This window comes from Pempheris klunzingeri, chromosome 21 (assembly GCF_042242105.1).
Source record: "Pempheris klunzingeri isolate RE-2024b chromosome 21, fPemKlu1.hap1, whole genome shotgun sequence".
Classification (NCBI taxonomy): Eukaryota; Metazoa; Chordata; class Actinopteri; order Acropomatiformes; family Pempheridae; genus Pempheris; species Pempheris klunzingeri.
Window position 1 is genome coordinate 978,471 of NC_092032.1, and position 22,462 is coordinate 1,000,932.

At 44.1% G+C, this 22,462-nt stretch overlaps 2 protein-coding genes across 4 annotated transcripts in view; one reads left to right on the forward strand and one right to left on the reverse strand.

The window, feature by feature from the left end:
- LOC139221037 (glycogen debranching enzyme-like) overlaps positions 1 to 1,688 on the reverse strand; it is a 36,674-nt gene extending 34,986 nt beyond the window's left edge. For both annotated transcript variants that reach the window (XM_070852942.1, XM_070852941.1), the window contains exon 1: positions 1,612 to 1,688. In XM_070852942.1, the coding sequence (XP_070709043.1) occupies positions 1,612 to 1,651 (40 nt within the window). In that variant the 5' untranslated portion in view covers positions 1,652 to 1,688. The remainder of the gene's footprint in view (positions 1 to 1,611) is intronic.
- A 1,226-nt stretch (positions 1,689 to 2,914) lies between these two features.
- On the forward strand, positions 2,915 to 22,247 carry abcd3a (ATP-binding cassette, sub-family D (ALD), member 3a). Of its 2 annotated transcripts, none has more exons than XM_070852957.1 (23): positions 2,915 to 3,057; positions 5,168 to 5,204; positions 5,318 to 5,416; positions 7,560 to 7,648; positions 8,782 to 8,851; positions 11,304 to 11,401; positions 13,352 to 13,475; positions 14,123 to 14,179; positions 15,740 to 15,882; positions 15,971 to 16,040; positions 16,640 to 16,709; positions 17,092 to 17,189; positions 17,654 to 17,745; positions 17,872 to 17,963; positions 18,078 to 18,150; positions 18,240 to 18,303; positions 18,475 to 18,552; positions 18,716 to 18,781; positions 19,149 to 19,238; positions 19,324 to 19,443; positions 19,764 to 19,868; positions 20,158 to 20,214; positions 20,601 to 22,247. In XM_070852957.1, exons 1-23 carry the CDS (start codon positions 2,948 to 2,950, stop codon positions 20,676 to 20,678), a joined length of 1,980 nt encoding a protein of 659 aa, XP_070709058.1. In that variant the 5' UTR covers positions 2,915 to 2,947; the 3' UTR covers positions 20,679 to 22,247. The 2 variants fall into 2 exon arrangements, with proteins under 2 accessions (XP_070709058.1, XP_070709057.1); XM_070852956.1 differs by lacking the exon at positions 8,782 to 8,851 and adding an exon at positions 10,546 to 10,615.
- The last annotated feature ends 215 nt before the right edge of the window (positions 22,248 to 22,462 follow it).

Below are 22,462 nucleotides of genomic sequence, written 5' to 3' on the forward strand. Positions count from 1 at the left end.
GACTGGTTATAGTGGGACAGAGGACACGGTGGACTGGTTATAGTGGGACAGAGGGACACGGTGGACTGGTTATAGTGGGACAGAGGACTTAGTGGGACAGAGGACACGGTGGACTGGTTATAGTGGGACAGAGGACTTAGTGGGACAGAGGACACGGTGGACTGGTTATAGTGGGACAGAGGGCACGGTGGACTGGTTATAGTGGGACAGAGGGCACGGTGGACTGGTTATAGTGGGACAGAGGACACGGTGGACTGGTTATAGTGGGACAGAGGACTTAGTGGGACAGAGGACATGGTGGACTGGTTATAGTGGGACAGAGGACACGGTGGACTGGTTATAGTGGGACAGAGGACTTAGTGGGACAGAGGACACGGTGGACTGGTTATAGTGGGACAGAGGGCATGGTGGACTGGTTATAGTGGGACAGAGGACTTAGTGGGACAGAGGACACGGTGGACTGGTTATAGTGGGACAGAGGGCACGGTGGACTGGTTTTAGTGGGAGAGAGGGCACGGTGGACTGGTTATAGTGGGACAGAGGGCACGGTGGACTGGTTATAGTGGGACAGAGGGCACGGTGGACTGGTTATAGTGGGACAGAGGACACGGTGGACTGGTTATAGTGGGACAGAGGAACACGGTTGTCTTGGTGACTGCTCCTGAAGAGACAGTCATATAGTTTGTGTAGCCTAATGATGCCTGCTGTAGCTGTCACAGTGTCCAGAGCTCCGTCTCTATATTTTTGGTCATTTTCGTTTAACTGTCTGAGTTTTGTCTGGTTAATTCTAGTGAGGCGACACTTGTATGTTCAGAACTGACCATCAGTTGTGAGCACACGCTGCAAAGTGAATCTACAAAGATGGAGTGTATTGTGGATTTGGACACAGGGGCTCGGTGGAGTGATGTTACTCACTCGTCTGTATGTTGACATTTAATGCAGTTTGTTTTATGGCCCATGGTATTTTTGGTATATTGCCCCTCCCCCGTTTAAAAAATGTAACGCAGTATTGACTGTGAGTACATTTCTGTTATCTGATTACATTTTTATACCAGTACTTTTACTTTTGTGTCAGTCATTTTTAAAGTAGATAAGTACTTTTGCTTGAGTACAATCTTCAAATACTTTTTCCATGTCTGGTTTTAATACAGACAGTGCACTGCTCAGATGAGTCTTTGGCGTGAGCGTGTGACCAGAGGGTAGCTGCTTCGATACAGGAGACAGGGTAAATTTGTGTTGCATAGTGCAAGTATGAAGTGGACATTCCTGAAAAAGGGCGTGCTGCTCGCAGTGAACCCTCATGACTGAAAAAATGGATAAAAAGTGACTTCATGACATCTTCAGATAGCCTTTCACTCTCAGTGCATTGAGCAGGCTGTAGAAAAGTGACCAGTCCCTGACAGACCGTGCACAGTGAAAGGTTAACCCTGGTTAAGGGTTAAGGTTAACACGGTGCGTGTTGCATTACTGAGCTGTAGATGGCTATGGCACAGTCGTATCGTATTGTGGGTAACGGTGAGGTGTAGTCACTATGCTGCAGTGTGTGCAGGAGCTGACTGTGACTGTGCACTATTATGACCATGCTGTGGATAAAGTGGAGGGTAGTCCTACCTTGTTCCAGGCGGAACAGAGCTTGCTCCTGTCTCTCCATGTCAGCGAGTGGCAGCGGGCCTCTGCTCTGTCAGCTGGTCTCTAACAAACTGTTCTATTTAGGCTGCTGGCCACATGGAGGGAGGGAGAGAGAGACAGCCTGGTAACATGAGATAGCTGTGCACTCTTTATGGAGGATCTCATCAGACAAAACTGTTGACAAATGATAAAAAGTAGATAAATGTTTTTCTAACCTGCCTCTGACGTGAACAAAGATTTATTGAATGTTTCACATCAGCTCAACAACATATCGTGTTTTTATTATTCTGTCTCTCTGTGTTGGGCCTGTGATTGGCTGACGACCAGCCCAGGGTGGACCCCGGCTCTCACCCAATGGCAGCGGGGATTGGCTCCATGTCAAATGTCTGTTTGCTACAATATGCTGTCTGTGTGTAGGATGTTTCCTGGTATTCAGACTAGACCTGTGAAGATCCTGGAGGTCTGGTGTGTGTGTGTGTGTGTGTTCAATGATGCCATGTAGGTCAGTCTCAGTTAAATCATATTTTACTATTCTGTAGTATCATTTTGGTTTTGTGGGGTAGCATGTGCTTTGAATGACCGGTAGACTAGCAGGTCCATGTTACACTCCTTCACTCTGTTATTACCCTTTGGTTAAGGATGTGATGCATGGTGTTCGGTGTAGATGAGTAGTTTCCTGCTGTAGGCTGTTATATGTCTTTGTCATGGAACCTCAGTAATGTAGTCATAATTGAGCAAACTCATATGCACATGTGCAGATGTATTCATTCTATTCATGAAACTGACAAGACGCTACGCTATGTTAATGTATGGGTGTGTGTGTAGCCTACAGTATATGCCATGTTTAGATACTTAGAACACAGTATATATGTGAGTGTGTCTCTATACTTGGCAAATTGTGTGGACAAAGTGTGTACTTCACACAAAATTCAATCATAGTGTGGCCTGATTACTTTTTATCTACCTACCTCATGTAGTTTTTGCTCCAGCATGTGCTGGAAGTAACCTGAGATAATGTGAAGTCAAGAGGACACCACTTCACATTTCTTATTGTAAGTAATTGCTAAAGACTGTCGTTCCATTCATAAGAGAGCAGATTTAGCATGGCTCCGTGCTCCTCGGTCATCCTTTGAGCCTGACCAGCCTGGGCTGGGCTCAGCCTGCCTGCAGAGAGGACTCTGGGCCACTGGGGGCGCATTATGTGTCCGTGAAGAGCACAAACCCGCAGAAGAAGAAGTACCGCGAGACTCCCACAATGCCCCGGCTGATCTGAGACAGTCTCGAGTTGACCAAAGCGGCCGGTCGTTGTGTCAGAAACATGGCGGCCTTCAGTAAATATGTGACAGCGAGAAACTCCTCCATAGCAGGCGGTGTTTTGCTGGTTCTGTACCTGCTGAAACTCAGAAGACGGAAGTCCAGACAGGACGGGTAAGTGACGACAGGACGGCCGGTTTAGGTTTGTTCTCAGGTGCGGACAGCGGGGCTCTCAGGTGAGTGTGTGACGGCAGACAGGATGCTAACTCCCAGCTGCTAGCTCCCAGCTGCTAACTGTGACAGCTGACAGCGACCTGCTGCTGCTGCTGCTGCTGCTGGGCTCACTCCAGCTTTTCATTAGCAGGGGGCCTGTTGTTCTGCCGAGTTTAGCCGTTTTGTTCATCAATCCGATCCGATACTAGTCCCGATACTAGTCCCAATACCTGTCCCGATACTAGTCCCAATGCCAGTCCCGATACTAGTCCCAATACTAGTCCCAATACCAGTCCCGATACTGGTACAAGCCGGTGTCCTTGTGCTCCATAACATCGCCTTTGCAGTTGATTGTCATGTCTTTGATTTGAGCTTGTTTCATTGTTGAGCTGTCGACGGGTTTTATAAGTGAGTTATAGGAGTCCGTGACATGACAGGTCATGTACGCCAAACTCCATCTTACAAAGTGCTAACTGAAGTCTATCATTCTTATCAGCAAAAACTTGTGTTAGTCAGCCATTTGTCAGCCATTCACTGTTGTTATTAGCCACTGGAACATTCGGCATTCATCATACTGAGCATACTAAAGGATTATGTCTGGAGAGATTCATGAAGAGCTGAAGTGACACAGCTGTCCCTGACCCCTGTTGTCTAAGCAGTGTAGGGGCACGGGTCTGTAAGAGGAAGCCCACAGCATCACAATCATACATGGCACTAGGAAAACTGAACAGTTCAACACAGACAGAAGAACGGTATGAATGGTTAATACGCCCCCTCCATTTGTGGCTCCTCTTTGTATATATATATGTAAAGATATATATATATATATATATATATATATGTTAATTGTATGAAGTACAGTTGTACCAACACAAATGTGTTTCTGTATTTTGTATTTGTATTTTCACTGTGTGGAAATGTATCTTGGACTGATCTCTACCAAAGAGCGCAGCCATGTTCAATGACAGATGTATTAAGACTGTAACTACTAATTGAGTAAGTCGTGTTAATTGCTCCTAGGATGTTTCTGGATCAGTGGATGGTGAAATGAGTGGCAATCTTCAGACAGCAGCCACTGGCCTAACGTGGCTCAGAGGAAGAGTGGTAGAGTTCCATCCTCCTCCAGCTTAGATTGGAGGAGGATGTAATGTAGATACAGACCATGTGTTATAGGCCAGGGCTGCCTCAGAGTGACCCCGTGTTGTCAGGCTGAAAACACGCTGCACATTATGTCCCCTCACTGCTGTATCATAGTGGAAGTCAGTGTTGATATCTGTGAAACTGAATCATAACCTTCGTTTTCCAACTAAACGGTGCCTGGTTATACTCACTCATACCAGCGGGTGTTTTTTTGCCGCTGACCGTTAAAGATGCCCTCTGGACTTTTCTCAAACATACAAATTTCTGTTTACATTCAGTGGAACTCACCGAAAGGCAATGTGTGCATCCTCGTTTGGAATTTGCATTGTTTACATGTTATGTTCACATTCCTCAGTCCTCTTCCTCCCTGTTTGTCTTGGCACACTAGCGCCCCCTGTAGACCGGTGAAACCGTTTGAAACCTTTGGCAGGAATGTGCATCATGTCACCATGTGCACATGCATGAGCTTTATGTACATGCAGGAGAGCAAACCAAACTGGTATCCACAAGTAAAAGCATTTCTCCTTAGCACTACCGGTGGTCATTCATTCTGGTTACCTTCATTATGTTAATGTTTAGCAATGTACGTTTCTGTCTGTGAAGTTGATCAATAGTAACACGTGACCGAACAGTACAGGGAGAAAAGGCTGAACCAGCTCTTAGGGGCAAAGTAGATGTCATTTAACGTCACTATACTGACATCATTTATAATACTGTAAGTAGAGAATGAAAGCAGTTGAAGGACAAAATAATCAGACAGTAATGATGTTATTCAATTAATCAAGCAAGTGAAATAGTTCTGTTGTGTTTTAAAAATGATGGTGATAATCAAAAGAATATTTTCTTCACTCTTACATGAAGGAAGGGATGATCTGATGCCTCTCATTCAGCAGTACAATCGTTCTGCTTTAATTGCTGTTCTTTTTTGCAGGAGGAAAGGAGGCTCAGATCTGGTGCTGAACGCTGAGGTATGTCGCTGTGTCATGTATGAGTGTCTGGCGCCTGGAACAGTTCCAGAAGGTTTGTCCTAAATCTTCAGCTGTTGTATCATGGCCCACCTTTGTTATGGCTCTTCATATAGAAAGATGGCAGAAAAGACCGTGCCGCAGTGGACAAGGTTTTCCTTCTCAGAATCCTCCAGATTGTGCGGATCATGGTACCTCGAGTTTTCTGCACGGAGGTAGGACATTAAACTGCTGCTAGGCTGGTATTTTCTTTGCCATGTTGTTACTGTGTCCAGCAGTTATCCAGGTGTGTGAAACAGTTCCTGGTTAAACCCAGCCGGTCTGGGGCAGTCAGACAGCCTGCGGACATGCTTCTCAGAGGCAGTAAAAGGTTGTGTGCTGTTTCAACATTTTCACTCCACCAACAGCAAACAGGCCTCCCGACTGCACTCCTCCCCAAGTTAGATGTTTGAGCTTCACTTTACAGAATTGCATAGAATATGCAAAAGTGTCATGTGTGAAACTGCACACACAGAATCAGAATAGACTTCTTATGTCCAGCTGGTAAAGTTTTGAAAATGAACAGTATTTGTATGTATTATATTCATGGGTTCAGGATGTTTCAGGAGTAAATATGATTTTTAGAATCTTTCATGATTGAATTGAACTGAATCACTCAGAGCCCAAGATACAATCACTGTGGTTCTGTACATAATTGGGAGACAGAAGACTTGAACTGTAACAACATGCTTGTGGTTATGCTGAAGCACACACAGTGTGAGAGTGCAGGCTGTTACATGGAGACTAGGGATGGGGATCCAGAACCGGCTCCAAAGTGTCTAATCCTTTGGAGTTGTACGCCTCCAAGATTCCTTTTATGATGCCACCAGGTGCATTGCAAAACAGTGACACCAAAGTCCATTGTCTGTGCCTCTGGAGAAGAATCATGTCGGAGAGGAACAAACGGTCCAAAGTGTAGCTTCATTTTACAAAGACGGATAACAACAGTGCTGTTATGATGTCTGCAAAATGATCATTGGGAGTAAGGCTGTGGACAGGGCAGTGTATAATGTGCACATGGTGGGTGAATGTTAAAGCAAGGGTAGAGAGAGCGAGGGGTAGAGAGAGCGAGGGTAGAGAGAGCGAGAGGTAGAGAGAGCGAGGGGTAGAGAGAGCGAGGGTAGAGAGAGCGAGGGGTAGAGAGAGCGAGGGTAGAGAGAGCGAGGGGTAGAGAGAGCGAGGGGTAGAGAGAGCGAGGGTAGAGAGAGCGAGGGTAGAGAGAGCGAGGGTAGAGAGAGCGAGGGGTAGAGACAGTGAGGGGTAGAGACAGCGAGGGGTAGAGAGAGTGAGAGGTAGAGACAGCGAGGGTAGAGAGAGCGAGGGGTAGAGAGAGCGAGGGGTAGAGAGAGTGAGAGGTAGAGACAGCGAGGGTAGAGAGAGCGAGGGGTAGAGAGAGCGAGGGGTAGAGAGAGCGAGGGGTAGAGAGCGAGGGTAGAGAGCGAGAGGTAGAGAGAGCGAGAGGTAGAGAGCGAGGGTAGAGAGCGAGAGGTAGAGAGAGCGAGAGGTAGAGAGCGAGGGTAGAGAGAGCGAGAAGTGAGGTGTGAGTGAGGTTAGAGTAGGGGAAGTGACGGTGACTGTGAGCGGGGCTAAGGAGAAAAGCTTAGCAGTAAATGTAGAGTTTAGAAGGAGATAAAGCTGCAGCTTCCCTGGGACAACAACGCTCACATATGTTATTCTGCTGGCGGCTGCTGGAAAAGTGATGGAGTGTTGCCCTGAAGTAGGCTGAGCAGAAAAGGCTAACAGTGGAAACAGCGGCAAAGTGCTGGAGCATCAGCGCCACTGCTTCCCAACTGAGCAGCGCGTCTTTAGTCTTATGTTCTAATAACATAACAGAGCCACACAGACAGGCTCAGTGCATTTGTTGACCACGAAAACCTGAATGAAAGCAAATGCTGTACAAATATTCTCTCATGTCATTGACACTGTGTTCCCAAGTCAGAGAGTCCGTTATGTCAGACAAGTTTTGTTCACAAAAGTTCACAAAACATGAACAGGTATTTTTGATATGGATCCTTTTATATTTTATTAAAGAAAACTGTCAAAACTTGTCAAAAAGTACATTGTAATGATAAACTTGATTTGCCATTAAATCAGTATAAGTCCTAAATAACTTGACAGCAGACAGCAGAGCCCTTTCACACAGATACATCAGCTCCATAAGCCAAGGTCGCAGCCACATGGCTCCTGTGACTCCCTTCACTCTTATCCTATCAGCCCAGTAGATATGAGCAGAGTGAAGGGCAGGACAATAAACTTTATGATTTCCAGTGTTTTACTGGCTCCACTAACTGTTCTCTTTGCTCGTTGTCTTCACCACAGACTGGCTACCTTATCTTAATCGCCGCCATGTTGGTGGCCAGGACCTACTGTGACGTATGGATGATCCAGAACGGCACCATGATCGAAAGGTCAGAGTCTGGCTTTACACTCAGATCCTTATTTAAAGTTTGAAATAAAGGTTTTCTCAGCTGTGACCTCAGAAGTATATTGTTGGTTTAATGTTGCTTTATTGTACCAGCCATGACAGCTGAATCATCAGATGAGTGGTAGAAATCAATGTAACTGTTTTCTGCTTGTGTGCAAAGTTTTAGATTTTTCCACCTCTGACAGTAGTTTCTCCACCCTTAAACAATGGAGGTGAACAGAACCTTTGTCGTGCTACTCAAAACGTTTAAAAGAATGATGTGACCAACCAAGAGTTTTCATAGCAACAGCACATCTAATGTGTTCTATCAAGTCAGTCCAGGCCCATAAAAACCAAAAGCAGCCTCACCAACTTTATCCTCGTAGCATCCAGATAGTCTGACACGTGAAGCTCATTGGAAGCCAGTGCAAAGATCTAAGGAGAGGCTTATTATCAACAGGTTAGTCACCTGTTTTTGTTGGTGATGAAAACTGTTCAAATGTAATGTGTCACTGCACTGCTTCGTAGGGACATTCCACCTCCTTAGCTGGACTCACACTGGATACGATGCTGCTCGGCCCACTTGTTTTAATCTACATGGGTCATATTTCAGTTGTCGCCCATGTAGAGAAGTCTACATGGGCGACAATTTGAATGTTCTCAATCAAAGACTGTAGAGATGCACAATATGGAAATGGTGATAACCATTAACTGATCATTTGCACGTTTATTACACTGCAGCTTCAGTGCTTAGTGCTGATACAGACGTAGAAGTTCCAGGTTTTTCTGCAATTTCTAAAGGGAAGACACTCTGCAGAAGTTTGTTTTATCAATTAAAAAAAATCCCCATTTCTGGGCAGGTTGGAGCCCAGCGTGAACGGCAGCATAGAAAGATCTGAAGCAGTTATTGCCAGTAATCTGGCCAGTTCATTGTTCTCCCTGATGAACTGGTCTTTGCAGTCAGCATTCACTTTTCTGTTAACGCTCTGGTTTAAAGTTAGTCACAGCATCATTTAGAAATGTTGAAACTAATGCAGCTGAAACAGACATGTTATGGTCTGTCTTTTTGGGCCGTTCCATCATGCATTGCTGTTTGATTGTTTGCAGGAACTGATGACTTTGTTTGATTCTCCACAGTGGTATTATAAGCAGAGACCTCAGTCTGTTCAAGAAGCACTTTTATTCCTACATATCAGTCATACCGGGGGTAACTGTCCAGCCATGGCTCCAGTAGAAGTGACAGCCAAAGCTTTAAACCACTAACACTGTGGTTTTAACATCTTGCTTTGTATTACTGTCGTGTTGTGCTTCTTCACTACTTACTGTCTGAGTCTACATGTCCTTCCCAGCCATAACACAGTCCTTTGGGTTTTATCAGGTGGTAAAATGAATATTGTTGGCATGTAGCTGAGAAACATTTGACATGGAATTCCATTCAATTTATGTGTTTATAATTCACTGAAATTTAGATCTCTGTAACAACAAACCTGAGCTTTTTCCTCCTGTCTAAGTAATGAAACAGTTTGAAACAATGCAAGATATTATTGAGAAGGATTAAGCATATTGTTGACAGGAGAAATTCTGCTGTCTATTACACAGGCCTTCCTAGCAGAATAAAATGGTGTGACATAGTAACTTTTGTCAGCTTAAAGTCCCACTCACAGGTCAGTGCCTGCTGAAGTCATCAATCCAAAGTCAAAAACATGAAGCAAGACTGCTGAACCTCAAGAAATGTCATAAACCTTAAAAATATATGATAAAGTTGTATAGCTGTTGACAGCTGTGCTATTAATACTTACGACCACTGACACTGACAGACACTTTTTGTAAATCGGAGAGGAACAGGTTGCCTTATATGGCAGATTTAAGAGCATCACTTTCCTAGTGATCTCCCAAACGCCCTCCTCTCCCCCAGTAGTCATCAGGTCATAAGGAGCCATTTATAGTAAAGACAGTTTGGTGAATCTGCTTTGGAACAAAACCAACAACCAGAATATGGAAATGTTGTGGCGTGAGGCCCAGTCAGTCTACTTTGAACCTAATATGTAGCTGGAGCACTGTCACACATCAGTAATGAGTGTGGAGTGTGATGGAGGTAAAACACTCACTGATACAGAAGCTAGAAATGAATCCCACTGAATGTAAGGCCACTGAAACAGATTGTGGTCTAATAAAGGTCTGAATAAAATCTCTAAATTCCATTTATCAATTTATGCACAATAACATGAGATTATACAACATAGAAAACTCAAATATATAATGTATATGAAAACCTTTTCATTTAATGTCTAATTGTCAGTTTTTTGAGAAATAGCGAGCTTCAGCTTGGATAATCATTATATATAACAAAAGCAACAAAAGTGGGAGCAGTGAAGTGAGTGTGACGGCGATAGAGGGAGTTTCTCTTGGTAATAGAAAAGCTCTTTTAAGTTACTGATGAATCCCAGTCGGCTGTGCATTGCCATTTCTTTCTCTCTGGTGTTTCACAATAAAGGCCTTGGAATCAGAGAACGAACAAGTAGAGTAAATGTGAGCATATGAGAGAGTAGAGAAGGTTTAAAGCATCTGAAATTCAAATAAAGGCCTGTGTCCAATCATATGCTGCCTTAAATGAAGCCCTGGTTCTCTCTTTTGTGGTGGTACATGAAGGCTGGGCCCCCACCACTACCAAAACCGTGACACTATTTTTGAGTCAACAACATGGAAATACAAAAATTGAATGGTACTGTGTTTTCACCTATGTCAGGACTCCACTGTCTGTTTGACATCAGTAAAATAAGTCATTCCTCTTGTTTTTTAGCAGTTAAGCAAAGCTGAGTTGATTCCACAGGAACAGAGAATTACGTTTATGAGGCCTCAGTGTTTGTCCCACTGACTCTTTGTGCATGTTGTGGTTTGCAGTGCAATTATCGGTCGGTCGACAAAAGATTTCAAGACCTTCCTGTTCAGCTTTATCAAATTCATGCCACTTGTAAGTGTTTTTTGTTTTTATTTTTGTAATATATGTATATATATCGTTCTGTCTGTCAGCTCTTACTCCTTCACATAGCTTTGGGCTGTGTGGCTTCGGACAGTTTCATTTTGAACAGTGAACAGAGGAGACCTGATATGAAAAACACTTTATATTAATTACTAATTTCCTACTGATTATTTTCACTCAGTCATTTCATGCACCATTAAGCTTGATCATTCTTGTGACCTAGTGTGAGCTGTCTGTCGCTGCTGTGCAAATGTACCCTTGCATGCCTCACTGTAAAGTGATCAGGCTGACTATATCCTATACTTTTTTTTACTGCCAACAAATCCCATGAAAAGACAACAGCAGTAATGTGTTAGTCCATCTGTTAATACGTTCTGACTTCCCTCCCCAGTCTGTCTGTGGCCTCAGTCCCACACACACTGCCAGGCTTTGACTCACGGCCCCCAGTGCCTGGTAGAAGGATGCATTCACTCTTCTGTTGGCAATAAGAAAAGCATAGATTATCTACAGCCTAGTCCTTTAACTTGTGGGATTGAATTGCTCTAAATATTCTGCTTTGCATGCCCCCTTCATTTCCTGTCCCTTCCTTCTGACTGAATAACAAAACTATCTGCACAAAAATACAGAAGCAAACTGGGAGATGGATACATGTGTGTTTTGTGTGACTGGTTCATTCCAGATAGCCTTGGTGAACAACTTCCTGAAGTTGGGTCTAAATGAGCTGAAGCTGAGGTTCCGCGAGAGGCTCACAAAGAACTTGTACGACCAGTACCTGCAGTAAGTACGTCAGCAGCACCAAAGCTCTTCTGATTATCATTTCATCTGTATGCCATTTATCTCATGCTCTCTGGTTCCAGAGTCTCAAACATGATGGTCTGCTGCTTTCCATGCCTTTGTAAACGAAATATCTTTGGGTCAAAGTGAGCAGTTGAAAGACATTGTGATGGGCATCTTAAACTATGTTCTGACTAAATATTCAATTGTAAAAATACAGATTAACTGATAATCAAAATAATGGTTTAGTTGCAGCCTAGACTTACTGTCTGCTGACTGTGTTGGTGCCCATGACAGAAAGAAGGCTGGTCTCCCAGAGAAGCCAGGGATGCCCAACATGAACCGTTATGTGCACTTATACACAAACAGGACATGGAAACACCAAAAAGAAATCGGCCTTCAAAACAGATCTATGTTACATCTAAATATGCCCACTGCAGTGTGTGTCTCATTAACATGGTACCTGTGTAGATTATGTAGAGCCCCTTTTTAACCATGTCCGTATTGCTCAGCTGGTCAGACACAACACTAGAGGGCTGTTTCTTAATATTTCATATCAGTGGTGTTTCTAGAAGGAATCCTATCCATGCTGGGCTTAAACCACAATCAGTCAGATTTACTGTGTTAGTCCTAGTGATCACCATGGACAGCTACGTTCTCAAAGCTGTTGGCAAAATGATATGAGCTTTTCTATATTAAAACCTGTGGACCATTTAAAGTTGGATTTGGCCTAACCACCATCCTCAGCTGGAAACCACATTAGGAGGTGAGGGAACTATGCACACTGGTGGAAAGTAACATAAAGTCTACTTTTTCAAACAAACACGTTCTTTGTATCATGCTGAAAGGCATTGTTTTACTGTGAATTCATTCTGTTCAGTTGTTTCCAATTTCATATGTTACTTCATATGTATTTTAAATGTATCAAGCTGCGTGGGCAGCTATGGGCCTCAGTGATGGAGGTACACATCTCTACTATCTGGACTGCACTGTTCAGTCACATCACAGTGTATTTGCTACCTGTAAAGCATCTACGGTACATTGGTGTCAGAACTGTAGGGGCTTACCAACTGGAAATGTACTCAGAAGTAGACCAACCTCTTCTTTGGATGGAATACAGTAATTGTTTTTTTTCAAGGAATTTGTCCCCAATATGGTGCCATTTCTTGTGTCACATATCCATTGAAAAAGGAAATACAAACAGCATTTAGTGGGCATTTAATGTGTAAAGATGTTTGTTCTAATATTGTAAAAGACCCCCATTTCACAACTAAACAGTAAAACATGGACCACCACCCAGGGGACCAAAACCTGACTGTTTGACACATGCAATATAGTGGCCCATTCTGGAGGGGTAGTAAAGCTCATATTTCTGACCTGTTCAGAACCACTGATGAACACATGGGGCCAGATGAATAAATTATGTGAATGCACAAAAAGCATGCGTACGCCTTTTCCCACTCATAAACTGGTATTTACTGAAGGAATGTGCAGTGAGAATGTGTCACGCATACCTCAGACCAGGCTTGGGTGGTGATGTGATTGAGCGGACATAGGTAGAGATGTAACCGTAGCAATCTTTCAATCAGTCTTTATAGCGCCAATTCACAACAAATGTTATCTCAAGACGTTTTCCATAAAGAGCAGGTCTAAACTGTGAAGGCTACACAGCATCCTGTGAGCTGTCAGTCAAAGGCACGTTTATAAACTTAATTTTAAATTCTTAATGAGCGATTAATTTCATACATCATTTCCCCTCATCATCCACCTTTCATTTAGTTTCATTTCAGTCTTTGCATCCATATGCAAGCAGATATTCAAGGTTATTTCTATGTTTATTTCTGTTGAGCTGTGGGGTGGAAATTAGGCTCTTTTGCGTGGAGTCAGGCGTACATGTGGCTCTATAAATGTGAAGAAAAGAATGTGTCTTCAGCCTGTATTCTGTCTTTTCAGAGGTTATACCTACTACAAAATGGGAAACCTGGATAACCGGATAGCCAACGCTGACCAGCTGCTGACACAGGATGTAGAGAAATTCTGCAACAGTGTGGTGGACCTTTACTCCAACCTCAGCAAGGTACCAAACTTTGTTACACAGTCATGTAGTGTACAGAGTGAATACAACATTAAGGATTCATAGATGGGAGAGCTGGGCCAGTCTTTGTCATCAGAAAATGAAATGAGCTTCAGTAGCTCCCCCCTGCATCAGGTATGACAGCCTCAGCAGTGTGCTCAGCCAGCCCACTGTTTGAGAACGGACAAGCAAAAACATTGTCTCTATATCCTGGCTTTTCAGATGCTCTTATGTTGAAAATATTCAAGCGACCTTTATCCATGTGTCCGTGAATTACAGATTTCACTCACAGTCAGGTGTGTTACATTTGGACATTGGATATAAACACATTGCACAACCCCATTAGAGCTAGAGGTCACGCCTGGGGGGTTTACCAGGCCTGCCAAGCAATGCCAAATCTGAAACTAGATTTCCCCAAATGATCAGAAACAGCAGACACACACATAGTGATCATATGAGCGCCCCGTCTCCTGCTGCCGGGGGAGAAGAGCAGTGCAGGGAGGATGAGTGAACAGTGCCACCTGATACTCCTCCCCTTAGTGATATTATGAGTCATCTGCACCAAATGGAGCTTGAACAGTTCCATGCTCACAGTTTTCCAGATAATCTGGGGCTAACATTTGTAAATCTTTGCCTCCTCTGTCCTGCAGCCTCTGTTGGATATCGGTCTGTATATCTTCAAGCTGACAAGTGCCATCGGTGCTCAGGTAAGCAGATTTTCTTTGTTTCTTCAGTCTATGGAGGTAGAACACATCTGCACGTGTACCACACCCGCTGAAATAGGAAGGAATAGCTAGTCATTTCTAGTCAGTTCGACTGCTAAAAGCGCTTTTACGTCACATCCTCATTCACCCATTCACACATCATTCATTTCATTATATTACACACACCAATAGAAATAGTAACAAAACCCAAGCCTGGATGTCAAAACCATGAGGGCCATCATGCACTAATAACACAGAATCAGCAAAGACGGACTGAGACAAACCACTGTAACATCTGCAGGGCTGCAGTTCTCTATCTACCTTCTTTTATTCCACAAACCGAACAATCAGGGAGCAGGGAGACTGAACACAGCACCACACACACACACACACACACACACACAGAAACAAACAGGGAGGCACGAGGGGAAAGGAGAACATGAGGATGATCTGGTTTCACATTTCATCAGTAAACCAAAGGATAACAGATGAAACATGCACTGCAGTTTGAAGGAGCTCCAGCCGCTGCATCTGGATGCGCCATGGTTTCGGCTCTATTTCTGTAACATGTATTGCCCATGTCAGAAATACACTCATATGCATTGGAAAATGAAGTGGGGGGGTTTGGATTAAGAGCATTGTAGTTGATAGGGCCACAGCACAGGAAGTGTAAAACTCGGCTGCATAAATAGCATCATCTTTTAACATGGTAAAAGTTGTTTTTTGCACATGCTGCGTCATAATTGATACAAAACAAATCCTAATTTTGTTCCATTGCGTTGTAATCATAGCTTGTGTTTCAGCGTTTGGCCAGCAGAGCTTATTTTAAGCCATTATGTCATTTAGAGTCAGGTTATTTTAAAAGTAGTTATTAGCTATATATCATGGCCGTGCTGGTGTTAACTTCTACTTCTGGTGTGTTTTTTTCATTTCTTCCTTCCCTATTTTAATGAATAACAGCCATAATTAGCATTTTCAGAACAAGTGTGGCACAAACCCAACATACTGGTATGAATTAACCAGAGTGGATCACCAGAATCAGCTGAACTTTAAGTAATTAAAAATGGAGGCTCAACAGCATATAAGGCATAAAATGAGTAAATCACATGTTGTCCTAAACATAGTTACCAATATATCGCTGCCAAATGCTCCTTACAAAGGAGCAGTATATTATTTTATCTGATGTCTGGAGGTGGATGTGTCTTGTTGCAGCCTCACAGTCAACAGCAGGTGACAAGCAGCCTCTTGAGATCAAATCAGCTGGAGCACACTGAGAGAGCAGCGTGCACATCATAGGACCTGCACGCTCAAATCCCACTCTGTTCTTTCAAATGTTGTTCTTCGAGTGCCTGTGCTCTCTCTCAGCAAATCTAGATATTGTCTTTTTATTTTCCACAAGGTTTTTCCATTTTCATTAAACCTTTAAACTACTGCAGCTGTGCCCCCAGTCTGAACAGGAGAGGATGGATTGAACATCACCACGGCCTTTAGCGCACACATCCTTCGGTCTGAGTGCTAAACAGGAAATTACTTCATTGTGTCCACCTCCCCTCCCCCGCCCAGGGTCCAGCTATCATGATGACCTACCTGCTGATCTCAGGCCTGTTCCTGACCAGACTGAGGAGGCCCATAGGCAAGATGACCGTCATCGAGCAGCGCTACGAGGGAGAGTATCGCTACGTCAACTCACGCCTCATCACCAACAGGTTAACACACCAGCAACTGCTCACACCTTCCTTCTGTGCAGCTGTGTGGTAAAATACTGCACTGATGTGTGTTCCTCTTTGTCTTTAGTGAGGAGATTGCCTTCTACAATGGGAACGTGAGGGAAAAACAGACCATTTATTCCACGTTCAAGAAACTGGTGGGTAACAGTTTAACAGTGAGAATATGTGTTGTTAGAGTCCACAAAGGGGCTGCATTAATCCTGTGTCACATCACGGGGGGGGGTCAGTACTGTTTATAGCTCCTGTAGTCACACCCAGCAGTGATGTCATGGTGTCCTTTAATACACCTGCTGTGAGGTGACAGGTCGAACCTAGAGGTGAGGAAAAATAGATTGTCAGGGAGTGTTAAGTTACTCCTCTTTAAATGTGTCACTGGTTATGAACCAGGTCCAGGTCACCGTCCAAACCCCCTGCCCCTCAAACGTTAACTCAAAGGCAGAGTTACACATCCGTTTCTGGTTGTGACAGCTACATTTAATGCTTTCAGTGACTTTGGAAAAAACTGAAAACATTGTGTTGCCCAGTAGAGGAAAGAGACGACAGAGTGTTACACAGAGAAACATCCGGTTTGTTTTTACCTCTTTCAATAAGTAAATGATAAATAAACAGTGGGGGTCAGTGGGGTCGGCTCTATGTGGGAGTGTTGCCTAAATGGATTCTACACGGGGGGAGGTTTAGTGAAAGTCCTCATTACTGTGTGTTTTCCCAACTTTAGAATCATTTATTTGTCTTCCAGGTGGATCACTTGCATAACTTCATCTTCTTTCGTTTCTCCATGGGATTTGTGGACAGCATCATTGCTAAGTGTAAGTCACTAGATTTCTCACTTTAACTCACAATATGTAGGACTCATCCTTGCTGTACCAAGTGTAATCACAGTCACACAGTAATCACATCCTTTCTGAAACTGAATCAGGCTTTTCCATGGAATGATTTAAAAAGATAAGGGGTAGGTTTCCTTAAATTATACATGATGTTTTCCTGTGTGACACAGGAACCACACTCCTGGTACATGACGGACAGTAAGGGGCTAGAAAGCAATGTTAGATAAAGTAGTGAGAAGCAGCGTCCTTGTCTCTCGTTCTGTAGACTAATACAAGCAGTAGGCTGAAATTAGGCCTGGTCAAAGACGGGTGATTACGTGTGTTTATCCTCTGATCCGTGTGTCCTCATGCCGTTCCTCTGCAGACATAGCCACCGTGGTGGGCTACTTGGTGGTTAGCCGGCCATTCCTAAACCTGTCGCACCCCAGGCACCTGCAAAGCTCACACTCTGAGCTGCTGGAGGTCAGAGAAAGCACACACACACACACACACACACAGCTAGTCCACATAAGTAAGATTATGTAGATTCACCCTCTTTGTCACAGAGTTATTGGTGGCAAATTAAGACTTAAAAACAGAACTCTTTAGTGGAGTCTTTGGAGTTTTAAATGATGCTGAAACAGTCTGGATCTACAAGTTGATTTTCACACTGTATAGAAATGAAAGGTAATGTACTGAAACCTGGCCTTGCATCTTAGTCCAGCACAAACTTTTCAAACTAGCCAGTGCACACAGTTGCAGAAGAACACAGCAAGAAGGTATTTCTGACTTATTTCTGAGAATAATGAACATATGTGATTCCAGTGAGGCCAGTAAACACCAGTGGCTCTGTGGTAGAGAACATATAGGACTGTGCAGCTTGCTTTGCAGTAATGTTTTGGGTCTGTGAGGTCTAACTGATGGAATTGGACCTGTGTGGCCTGTAGGACTACTACCAGAGTGGGAGGATGCTCCTGAGAATGTCCCAGGCCCTGGGCAGGATTGTACTGGCTGGCAGAGAGATGACCCGCCTCGCAGGGTGAGTGCTGGAGAACAGTACAAGAATATATTAGTCTTAGCTCATAGATCTGACTTGCTTCACAATACTCGTGGGGAGTTGAATGTTCCTCTGATTCTCTGAGTTTGCCGTGTGTGTCTCTCACAGATTCACAGCTCGTATCACTGAACTGATGAAAGTCCTGAACGACCTGAATACTGGCAAATACGAGCGCACCATGGTGTCCCAGCAGGAGAAGGGTACACATCACTCCTCACAAACCAATACGCCACAGAGATGAGCTCTCAGCTCACATAACTGGAGCTGTGCAGCCTATTGGCTTCACTCACTTAAGTTTATTTAATCTCCCTCAGAGTCGGACAGTGCAGAGAAAGTCATCCTGGTGCCTGGAAGTGGTCAAATTATCAACAGAGATAACATCATCAAGTAGGTCTCTTATTCTGCAAGTGAATATACATCAGCATATTTTTCTGTTTGAGCTCAGCTTTAAGGAAACCTTTTTCTTTCCTTTTTAGATTTGACCACACCCCACTAGCTACACCTAATGGAGACATCCTGATCAGAGACCTCTCGTTTGAGGTGAGGCTCTCCTCTTTCATTGCCATGTTTCAGCCAGACAGCCTAACTTCGGTTCACTGATATTTGGTTTGATTTGTTTTATCAGAGATGCACGTATGAGTTGAACTGAGTGAGTCCACAAGTGTTTCTCTTTCATATCCCAACACATCGTTGTTTCTCTGTCCTCTGAAGGTGAAGTCTGGCACCAATGTTCTTGTGTGTGGACCAAACGGCTGTGGAAAGAGCTCTCTGTTCAGAGCGCTCGGAGAGGTGAGAAACCTTCCGGTTAACGATGGCTAAATGGAGTGAACAATTAATCAGTGAAATAATCAAATGAATCACTCTGGTCATGTACATGTGGTCTATATATATATATACTGTGTATATATGCTTTCTGTGGTTATTTAAAACCATTACACATGTTCCTTTTAAGCTGTGGCCTTTGTTTGGAGGACACCTGACAAAACCTGAGAGAGGGAAGCTCTTCTACGTTCCACAGGTAACAATCTGTCTGCCATGTTTTCTCTCTAACACTAACAACAAAACACTCCCCTCAGCACCAGTTTGTTCCAGCTCCAGCTTTTAGCAGCTGCTTGCTTCACGTTCAGGCACATTTAGCCAGACAAAGTCAAATGTGTTAGATACAGTCCAGTGCTGGATTTGTAAAGCTGAGATAGATGTCAGAGTATGACAGAACATTTTCTCCCAGATAACAACTCAGTCCCAGTAACCGTATGGTTGGCAGGAAGGCAGCAAGCTTCACTCTAGTTAGATTCTGTTCTCATAAATGAGTTACCATCTATGATGATATTAACAAGTACAAGGTTAGAATCGGAGGGATTCATGCAAACCTGTTGTTCCTCCAGAGACCCTACATGACTCTGGGTTCCCTGAGGGACCAAGTCATCTACCCTGACACCTATGAAGAGCAGAGGAGGAAAGGCATCTCTGACCAGGTGGGGCACAACACACCACCACACAGTTCACACTCTGACTTCCCTGTCACACACCTTATCCTGCCTACCTTGTCTCGTGTCCCAGGTGTTGAAGGAGTACCTGGACAATGTTCAGCTGGGTCACATCCTGGTCAGGGAGGGCAGCTGGGACTCTGTCCAGGACTGGATGGACGTCCTTAGTGGAGGAGAGAAGCAGAGGATGGCTGTAAGGACTCACCCCCTCCCTGTCTACAGGCTGAACACATAGCTCACTGACTGATTTACTCTACTGAAACACAAGTCGGACCATCTGTCCATTTTCTAAACGGATTGTCCTGCTCAGGGTGGTGATGCTCACAGATGACAGCTGATGTTCACACCTACAAGCTGAAGCTTCACTTAACCCTCATGTCTTCCTCACACAGTTATGCAGAGAACACAAAGACAGAGTTCAGAATGAATCACATGGACTAGATACAGAGCAATGCTGGACTTTATGGTTAGGCTGTATACCTATTATATTCCTCTTTCTCTTTGTGTATGTAGATGGCCAGACTGTTCTACCACAAGCCCCAGTTCGCCATCCTGGATGAGTGCACCAGTGCAGTGAGTGTAGATGTGGAGGATTTCATCTATAGCCACTGCAGGACGGTACGAGCCAACGCTTTACACAGTAACTGTTGCACCGGACAGGATAAATCTCTTTCCAGACTTTCAGCTTTTTGCCATTTATGATTGCCAGACTTTCCTCTTGGGTTTCGTACAGCCAAGCAGTCCATCAGACGTTAATGTGCACAGTACGACCTGGTGGTTCACAGTCTGTCATGTCTGACGCCGGTTGAAGCTGCTGCTGTTCTTCTGTGTGTGTATGTGGGTAGTTTTTTTCTTTGTTTCTACCTTGTTGGAGTGTAATGGAGTCTGTGTTCTCTTTGATCCACAGGTGGGCATCACCTTGTTCACAGTGTCCCACAGAAAGTCTCTGTGGAAGCACCACGAGGTAAGGACTGACGGTCCTCCATGTTATCATGACCAAATGAAATGAATGCATCTCTTTTAGTTTGGAGTGTAGTTCTCTCACAGAACAACTCTGGATAAATGCTATAAAGGCTCTATAAACCCAGCTTAGTGTCACAGTGACCAGAGACCAGGGATCAGTCAGCTTAAATGTCCGCATGTTTAAAACAAAGTCGTCCATCCAGTGCGTCTTGTGCTTTTCTGAGGCTCTTTCACATGTAAGACGTCTGTCTCCTTTCACTGGACACTGAAGCAAGCTTCTCACTGTGTGCTCCCACTGAGTCTGCTTCTGTTACTGGTTCAGCTAGTTTGTACTTTCTATGTGTTATTTCTTTCTTTCTTACTGACTGTGCTCTTCTCATTTTCAAGTATTATCTCCACATGGACGGCAGAGGGAACTACGAGTTCAAGCCCATCACAGAGGAGACTGTGGAGTTTGGCTCGTAATTGACGGCTGCCGCCACAGATGGTCTGCTCTGATAAAACCAGTCCATTAATCCTTTGCACTCAAGACAGAAGTTATAGCTCAAACTAGAAAAGAATGTTTTTAATCATTTGTAACTCTCAGCCTTGTCTCCTTTATGTTTCTGTTATTTAAAACATCACTTGTCTAATCATTCATTTGTTCAGTGTGATTATGAAAACACTTAAACTAATTTATAGCTCGTGGTTTCCACATGTAAGAGATGGCTGAGTGGAGGTGGAAGTTCGCTCAGCTGTCTGAATCATCTCTGCACATGTGATCATAGTTCACAGTAGAAGCAGAGGGAAGCCTTCAGAGCAGATACCTGAGGCGTAGACATGCTCTCACACGTGATGCTGCTGTAGCGTCTGTAGCTCAGCACGGTAACGGTTGTCCACACAGACTGTCCAAAATATGAAGTCACCAGGGAAGGTTGTCTCACAAGAGACCCGTAGAGATAAGATGTGAACAAGCATGACTTAGCCTGACGTCACTGCTGCTGAGCCTGAACAGTGCATCAGTACTGTTGCTAGGCAACATCATTATCATCATTATTGTATGTTCAACATTCCTCCTGGAACACAGTTATGCCAAATACGTGAATAACAGGTGTATGTGTGACCCTGTTTGACGGTCCGGCCTCAGGTCTGACTGCCAGGCTGCTCTGGACTTGAGGTCTTTAGTTTAATGTAAAAAAATTCCTGAAATGGCACCTTTGACCGAGCACAGGGAGCTGACTTTGTGGGAACAGAACGGCAGAGTATCAACAAGTAGCAGGCGATCATACAAACCGGTTTTCTGCTCCAGTAGAGATGGAGGACAGCAGCAGCCCTCTCTGAGCCGACCGGCCCTTAAGCTACAACGTGTCACGGACTGACTGATGAAGTATTCATGAATAAGTCTCTAAAGAGGGTTCACTTCAGGGTTTGTTTTTAATTTCGGAGGTTAATCAATTTGTTTGCCAAACGTGAGTTTTTGCCTTTTCCCCTGTAGTTTGTAACTGTTGTGACCAGCTCCAGTCTTCCTCTGTCCAGGTAGCTGGAGTTCATCAGTGATGACACTGATTCTCTGTCCAGGGTGAAGCTCCAGTCACATGCTTGTTGACCCTCCCTGGTTGCTCAGCTGCTTTTAAACTCCTCTCCACTGCCCTGTGGATCATAAAATGTGAACATATGGATTCATATTGAACAGCGAAGACTTCCCGTTAGATATTTTTCTTCTTATTATAATCTCACTATTAATCGTTTGTCTTTCCAGAAATTCTGTTCAAACCTAATCTGTGTTTCTCGGGTGGTGGGACTAAAAGTTGTTTGGAGGATGATGATGTTATAACTGATTTTACATGAGCTCAATGAAGCTGTGCACTGGATCCAAAGTGCAATGATGACTTCTGCCAGCTGATCACTGGTTCATGAGGAATGGCAGCGGGGCGAGGGTGGGGGGGTCCTGTCTGCACGTTCAACACCTCTAGCCATGGTTTTATATGTGTAATGATGCTGTCATGATCTCACTCTGCATTAAGAAATAAAATAGGAGGAATGAATTTTCTTAAACACTGCGTCTGTCTGAGTCCTGTGATGCTGCCTGGGCTTCACACAGAGCCACAATCTGGGATTCACACTGCTGCTTTAACATGTAGTAGGATAAATGACGAGCAGGGGGGGTAGTGTTGGTAAGGAAGATGTGCTTTGTCAGACCAGGCCAGTCTTTATCAAACCTGATACAAGCACGGATCACCACCTGGAATCAGCTCAGGCTCTAGTGCTTG

Bases quoted from the DNA above. Each gene is read 5' to 3' on its own strand.
- abcd3a (XM_070852957.1), top strand. From the start codon at position 2,948: ATGGCGGCCTTCAGTAAATATGTGACAGCGAGAAACTCCTCCATAGCA. The intron at 3,058-5,167 runs GTAAGTGACGAC...TCTTTTTTGCAG, and splicing joins CGGAAGTCCAGACAGGACGG to GAGGAAAGGAGGCTCAGATC. The intron at 5,205-5,317 runs GTATGTCGCTGT...CTCTTCATATAG, and splicing joins ATCTGGTGCTGAACGCTGAG to AAAGATGGCAGAAAAGACCG.